The sequence below is a fragment of the Phaseolus vulgaris genome, chromosome 3, assembly GCF_051622355.1.
Source record: "Phaseolus vulgaris cultivar YP4 chromosome 3, ASM5162235v1, whole genome shotgun sequence".
NCBI lineage: Eukaryota > Viridiplantae > Streptophyta > Magnoliopsida > Fabales > Fabaceae > Phaseolus > Phaseolus vulgaris.
The window spans coordinates 14569080-14576359 of record NC_143500.1 but is presented as its reverse complement, the minus strand read 5'-3'; the positions used below and the strand labels follow the sequence as shown (position 1 = coordinate 14576359).

Sequence of the window (7280 nt, the reverse complement as noted above, 5' to 3'; positions counted from 1 at the left end):
AATCAAATTCTTTAATTATTGTATCAATATGACCCACTATGACACTAAAGGTTCAATGAAGTCCGTCCCTAAACGATAAAATATAATAATATAACTTATTATTAGTTTTATAAACTGTAATAATTTTTTATTCATGTCTTTATTTTTACGAGAATGAAGATAGTGATATTATTATGTTTTTAAAAATGGAAAAACTTATTTTTTTAATAATAAGATTAAGTTGAATAAAATAAATAGATATTATGATTACAACAGTCTAGTCACTCCAAATGATGTGATGTCTAAATATGCTTTAGATTTTGACAATAACAACAAGTATATACCTATTTTTTGTTGACTTTTATAAAATATTTTTGTAAGTGGTTATATTTTAAAATCAATATATATATATATATATATATTCTTCTTTTTCTTAATTAATTTTTTTTCCTGTATTAAATAAAGAAATTAGTTAATCTCTTCATGATAATAAACATTTTATTAAAAAAAACATTATGTAAAAGTAATAGTTATTTTTTTATATGTTTTTCTACCACTACAAGAAAATCATAAAATAAAAACCAATTTTTAGAGACAAAAAATAATTATTTGTTATAATGACTAAATTAGAGACTATTTTAGAGACTAAAAAAATGTTAGTTTATAAATTAATTTTTATTATTGTTAGATAGTTTTTAAATTGATGTTTAATTAGCAACCAATGTTTTTGCTACCAAATTTAGAATCTAAATAATTGGTAGTAAAAATCTTATTTGCTAATTAGACACTAATTTAGAAACCATTTAACAATAATAGAAACTAATTTAGAAATTATTTATTTATTTATTTTTAAAATGGTCTCTAATTTAGTCATTATAACAACTAATTATTTTTTTATCTAAAAATTAGTTTGTATTTCAAGATTTTTTTTTTATTGTACCAAGCTATTTTTCACAGTAAGACTTCAGATTTATTTTAAAATATAACTTTTTTATAAGAAAACTCTTATTTATTAATATCTCATTTGAAATATCATTTCACAACCATATTTAAACTTTTTAATAATGACATTTCAATTAAAGAAGACTATTCTATACTCTACTAAAATAGTAGGTATGATTAGTAATTTTTTTCTAAAACTTGAGTATTACCTAACACACCTTTAAATTAATTTTACTAACCATTCTTCTTAGAGAAAATGGTTAAAAAATCACGGTGAGAATAAATTAATTATATTAAATACTACACTTTTAAAACAAAGTTTATTTAAAATAGAGGAAGTACCTTGACAATATTAACAATAATTTTTAAAAGAAGGGATTAACTTATTTAGTAGAAAGAATTATTCTTATTTGTTTAATTTTAAATAATAAATGAAATGTATTCTGTATTTTTTCCTCAGAAGAAATAACATTTTATGGTAACATGTATTTAAATATATTGTTATCCAATCCTCTCTTCTCTTCATTAAACAAATATATAAAACGTTTGTTATAAAAAAGACAACATATAATAATTTTTTTTCTTCATCTTCACCAAACATAAATGATTCACTCCGTAAGCATGTGGCATGGGTGAGGGAGAAAAGGTTTTTTATAATTAAAACTCATGCGGGGATTTAAAAATATGAAAATAAAAGCTAAAATAAAACTGGGTCAATATCACATTAATAGAAATGTAAAATTTATAATACTACATAAAATGATTCATATATAATAGATAGAATTTGGACTAAAGGATACGTCTAGCGTATAATTAGATAAACTGACAAGAAGGATCCGTGGCGCAATGGTAGCGCGTCTGACTCCAGATCAGAAGGTTGCGTGTTCGATTCACGTCGGGTTCAAATCCTGTGTTCGTTCCTTTCCAAATTTTTTGTCTGCTTCCCCAAAATGAAAACACCCAACGCAGCATTCTGAAGCCATATTTTTGACTGAGGTATCATCGTGAAGAAACAAGTGTATTACAATTGTTGTCTCTAGTATTAAATTGAGTACCGTTTCGTTCACCACCGTCAGTTCGTGTTACTCTGCCGTCACCGTCAGTTCGCACCTTTGTCCTCTCCGCCGTCACCGTTCGTCTATCTCTACACGTTCCTATGCTTGCGGGAAATTTGAATTTCAAACCCTAATACACTCTTCCCCCTTTTCAGATCACATGCCACATTGCTTTTACCAAAAATACCAAAAGTGCACATGCCACATCATCCATTCCTCCACGTCACACAGGTGTAAATTGGAGCAAACGGTTTGGAGGTGTCAAATAATCATTTTCCTATTAAATTATAATGTTAACGTGTTCAACATGGTTTGATTATCGATAGAATCTTTTGATGATCAGCACAAATAAAGCTCTAATGATTTAAACGTAATGAGACATACAAGAATTTATGTAGGAGTTTGATTGGCCCACTGTTGTTTTTTAAATTTGATATCTTAAATATGTGTTTTATCTTGAAATTAAGCTCATTTTTTATTTTGACATTTAAATAAAATGTTACTTATTCATGTGACATAAATATTCTCATTATTTTATAAATATTAAAAAAACTTATTTTAAGATGTTTATTCTTGAGTTGATATTTTTTTTTTAAATTATATGACCCAACATAAATTATAGTTGAATCAAGTTAAATTCGATTATAAGTAAAAAAATAAAGTCAACCCAATTATACTTAATTAGGTCAAATTGAAAATTAGATTAAATAGATCTAATGTAAACCAGTTATATATAAGTGTCATTAATCTTGCTTATGTTTATTTGACAAAAATAATACATTGCCTTTTAAAGTTTTGATTATTAAGATAACACTCTTCTATTTTATTAGAACAAATATTTTAATTCTCTTTTAATATAGTTCTCATTATGGAAACAATCACCTTTGTTCTTCGTTTTCTGTTGCTTTTCAAATTTGGCAACTAAGACTTTGTCAAAGCTTTTCAAATCAAATTTTTACAATAGGTAGCATTGTGGCAATTTATGTTTAGGTTATAATTTGGGTTTGGTGTGACTAAATGATCAGATAAATTAAAATGACGATGAACGAGAAAGACACGTTTAAACTTTCCTCAAACACAGAATTTCAGAAGAAAAAAAAAATCTAACATTTATCACTAACTACTTGAAACACTAATGCTCACATCAGAAGGCAATATTTGAAAACAGCCTGTGCAATATAGTTGTAAGTAACTGTGCAATGAGTCCTAGTTCGTGCCGATCCCTCCATCCCTCTGCATTCAATGGAAACTCAACTAGACCGAGTTTGATACTACTGCAAATCTCCTAAAATATTGTGCTCCATATGCTGCAGTAGTTGCCACTGTTGTTGAAGCCACTAAATAGCTGCACCAGAAAATGGTTCGAGTTCATATCTGGGAAGACTTGCTGGAAGGGAAACATAAAATTCTCACAAGATTACCTCATATAAGTGATATATGGTTGAGTTTCCGTTGTTCCAAACTCTGGTTGAAGAAGAGCAGCAGCAACTAGAGCTAATTGGAAAACTGTATTCACCTGTTCAAATTTGTATTCCTCCTCAAGAAGTATGAAGATAAAAGAGAACTTTTGACAGGTTCTCCATCATAATTTTACTTCTCTAATCTACAACTAGATAGCATTTTTATTTTCCTTTTTAAATGCATTTTAGTGAGTGAAGTTTTGCAAAGTTAGGAATTAAAGTGAAGGTTTTGTAAAGTCAGAAATTAAAGCGACTAATACTTGGAAAAACTTGAGAGTTAAAGGGCGGGATTGAGAATGTAATTTGAGACCATTACAAGCTGAGGGTTTCGTCCTGTAGTAGCTGTTGATAAACAATATTCAAATTCCTCTAATTGCTTGTATACATATATGCTTACACTATTCATCATCATGTTAATAAATCAAACTCGAATATTAGGTTCAATTGAAGGAAGGGCTTGGACTCGTTCATCATGTTAAGAAATCAGTCCAATATTGTAAATTGTTCTGTCTCTGCACATTTCAATCATAACCCTAAACATTTATCAAGGAGAACAACACAACAAGCAGGTGATACCACTAGTAAACTAGTCTGCAGTTAATGTCCAACACCATATGCACTGTATGATAAACTAAAAACATCCATCAAGCTTACCTTGCTTAGAAGGAGTGGTTCAACCTTTTGGCGGGCGGTTCCATCAAGGTTAAAAAAAACAAACCAGCTTTTCCACTGAGAGAAACACACAAGATCAAGATTTTATCTTGATGACTGTACAATTTCTTAAGCAAAAAGGAAAAGTTGAGAACCACATTGTTCATACCTTCCAACCCAAGCTATTTGCTCTTAGAAATACTGCACCCCCCACAAGGAAGACGTCCCGAAACACAACAAGACTAACAAGTCCAGCTTCAAAATGAGAAACCAGAATGGATAGTATTACATAACATATATGGTAATATCTGGGTTCTCGAAACATAAATGCCAAATAATGCAACATATAATTAAATGAAAATTGCATCTGATTGTCAGCCTCACATTGAAATATCTTATGTAAAAAGATCTACAAAAACTGGCATTCAGAGAGAGATGTGTGCGTATCCTTGTCTTAAATTAGCAACCGAGGACAAGGTTTTAAATTGCAATGGCAGCATTTCTTGATATTACAGGAAATTGTGGACAAAAAGAGCCAGTGAAGCCACAATTGCTGTTGCGGACACTTAAAATCCTTGACATTGCTTTCAAACTCACAGTAAAGACCCATTTTAAAACCATGGCCATGTTCTAATACTATGGTATTTTCAGTTCTATTTTAATCTTGATAAAATCATAAATGCCTATGCCAGCTACTGTTTAAAAACCAACCCACACAACCCCACAAACAGACACAAAACAGAAGTAGCAAGCAGAAGGACTTACGATGCAGTAGATCTTTATGCACCATGGCAAGAGCAACGCAACCAATAAGAACCTGGATTCACGAAAGAAGAACAGCAGATGAAACAAAAACACAAGTGGAAGGGGGGAAAGAGAGTGGAGATTACCTTGTCAGCAAGGGGATCAAGGTAGGAACCCACTACGGAATCTATCTTCATCTTCCGAGCCACGTGTCCATCCAGCTACGATCAATAATTAGAATCACACGACAACATAAAGACAAACACGTTTAGCATGTGAATGATAACGTTGAGTTGCAGCATAGTAATTAGAAAGCAATGAACATTGGTTATTGATACTCACCCAATCAGTGGCCCCAGAGAGTGCCAACCCTACAATTGCTGGAGTATACAACTCGTTGGAGATCATCCTGCGCAAAAACAAAAAGCCAAACTAAACCACCGAATACTGTATTTAGAACGAAGAAAAAACAGAAAAATGGAGGTACCATGCGAGAAGAGGACCGGAAAGTAATCGGGAGAAGGATATGAAATTGGGGAGATTGACGAAGGTGTGGAAAAGGGAAGGGTTGGTGGAAATGGAGGGAACCGGATCAGGGAAGCGGAGAGGGAGGGGAGGAGTGGAGCGAAGCAAATCGAAGGAGTGGACCTTTGGGAAAACGACGGCGTTTTCGTGTAAATAGAGAGGGGTGGCGGATTGAGAGAGTTTCCATGGGGGGCGAGAGAGGAAGAGAGGGCCTGGGCCTGGGCCTGGGCCGGGAGAGAGGAATCTGTTATTGGTTGGGGAGCGGCAGAGGCGGTGGCTGTGGTGAGGCGTGTACCAGGGGAATGCGGATATTGAGGTGAGGAAGGTTCGGGCTTTGGTTTGGGCTTGGGTGTGGTCGGCGAGTATTGCTTTAAGGAACTTGCGGAACAGAACCATTATTGAAGCATTTTCCGGTGGAGCTGCGCACAGAGATTGAGCAAGTTTTTGGGTTTTGATGACAGTGAGGATTGGTATATGACGGTGTTGAGCTGAAGTTTGAAGGGAGCATCCAATTCTGAAAGCTTAACCATTGCCAATTTTTTTACTATTTACAGCCTTCGTCTTCTTCTCACGGTAAAAGTTAAATCCTCTATCACTTTAACCAAATCCCAGAGGATTTTCTCCATTAAATAAAATAAAATTATGCATGTGAGTATAATTTCAATTAAAAATTAAAAGTGAAATTTGATATTATTACTCCAGTGAATAAAAATAAAAATCATATTATAAAGCACAACTTTCTACTAACTCTGAAAAAATTAAAATGGTGAATTTCAGCACATTTTTTTTATTATCTACGTAGATAATATTTTTAAAATTTTATTAATTCCTTATTTCAAATTTATTGATATAATATTATTAAAATCGAATTCAAGTTATTTTTTTAAAATTTAGAATTTGGTCACAATTTTATTTTCAAAAGTTACATAGTATATTGGTTATCACCAAATTTCCTTGCAATGAGATGCGCTGGAACACTCAGTTTATATCTGAAAGCAACAAAAGAAAGAACAATAGCAATACCAGCATCAGAAATAGAGGAGCTGCAGAGAGAACTTGAAATCAAGATGAACCCCAAGATGAAAAACCTAATTTTGGCATCACAAACAGAAAAATAACATTAACTTGCTTCAAGTTTTGGGTGATTCAAGATACAAGGGGAGACTAATTGAAGAAACTATGACTCAGAGATGAAAGTTGTTGATGTCATCCTTGAGGATCCTGTAGCCATAACCAGGAACCCTGTTCCACTTGTTGCTTTCCACCACCTCTGCAACCGAACACATTTTTGGGAGAAACACATTGCTACCTCTTCTCTTCCTTCTCTTCCCTGTCATTAGAAGCACCCAGAAACTAGGTCTGGAAGTGGAATAGCCTCTGCCAGAAGTCATGTCCACAAAATGTGGTTGAGGTCTTTTTGAGTTCCCTAAATCAAATTTGGAGAAGTATTCAATTTCCTTCCTCACAAGGGATCCAATTGTGCCTCTTGTGCCTACAGCAACTGGTGTAGGAGCAGCCATTCTTGCTACAAATATTGTTTTGATGGCAGTGACAATGCTTTTATAGTGCATTCAATTTACTGGTTTGAATTGGATTGATGAAGGAGGCTTCTAGATGAAGATAGCTGTGGCCTTTAGTAGATGGTAGACAATAACACGCTTTATGAAAAGCATCAAGTTCCATGATTGAAACTTTATAAAGTGATCAAGAACATCAAATTATCCCAACCTCTGCAATGAAATTTCACTTGTTTTTCCCACATCTCACTTTATCCTTTTGACTTCTCCAACTATATAATAGCTTGCTTATTCTGCACACTATAATTATATATAAAATTATTGATCATGATATGTATGAAATTGCTTTCTGTAATTTGTTCCCTTAAGTTCTTCCGCGATTTCTGTATTCACAAAATTAAAATTTC

At 32.7% G+C, this 7280-nt stretch overlaps 2 protein-coding genes and 1 non-coding gene across 3 annotated transcripts; 1 reads left to right on the top strand and 2 right to left on the bottom strand.

The window, feature by feature from the left end:
* The first annotated feature begins 1753 nt into the window (after nt 1-1753).
* TRNAW-CCA (transfer RNA tryptophan (anticodon CCA)) lies at nt 1754-1825 on the top strand. The gene has a single exon. It is a non-coding gene; the product is annotated as a tRNA-Trp (tRNA).
* A 1161-nt stretch (nt 1826-2986) lies between these two features.
* Nucleotides 2987-5752, bottom strand: CLS (cardiolipin synthase). Its single transcript, XM_068606922.2, has 8 exons — nt 5319-5752; nt 5174-5240; nt 4978-5052; nt 4853-4904; nt 4257-4342; nt 4091-4165; nt 3398-3492; nt 2987-3321 (listed from the first exon to the last, which is right to left on the bottom strand). The coding sequence occupies exons 1-8, from the start codon at nt 5750-5752 to the stop codon at nt 3231-3233; spliced, it is 975 nt and encodes a 324-aa protein (XP_068463023.1). The 3' UTR covers nt 2987-3230.
* On the bottom strand, nt 2987-7014 carry LOC137806686 (uncharacterized). Its single transcript, XM_090300478.1, has 8 exons — nt 5319-7014; nt 5174-5240; nt 4978-5052; nt 4853-4904; nt 4257-4342; nt 4091-4165; nt 3398-3492; nt 2987-3321 (listed from the first exon to the last, which is right to left on the bottom strand). The coding sequence occupies exon 1, from the start codon at nt 6925-6927 to the stop codon at nt 6541-6543; it is 387 nt and encodes a 128-aa protein (XP_090156604.1). The 5' UTR covers nt 6928-7014; the 3' UTR covers nt 2987-3321; nt 3398-3492; nt 4091-4165; nt 4257-4342; nt 4853-4904; nt 4978-5052; nt 5174-5240; nt 5319-6540.
* Between the last annotated feature and the right edge of the window lie 266 nt (nt 7015-7280).

Bases quoted from the DNA above. Each gene is read 5' to 3' on its own strand.
- CLS (XM_068606922.2), bottom strand. From the start codon at position 5,752: ATGGTTCTGTTCCGCAAGTTCCTTAAAGCAATACTCGCCGACCACACC. The intron at 4,905-4,977 runs GTAATCTCCACT...TCGTGAATCCAG, and splicing joins TTGATCCCCTTGCTGACAAG to GTTCTTATTGGTTGCGTTGC. The intron at 3,493-4,090 runs GTAAGCTTGATG...AAATTTGAACAG, and splicing joins AACCACTCCTTCTAAGCAAG to GTGAATACAGTTTTCCAATT.
- LOC137806686 (XM_090300478.1), bottom strand. From the start codon at position 6,927: ATGCACTATAAAAGCATTGTCACTGCCATCAAAACAATATTTGTAGCA.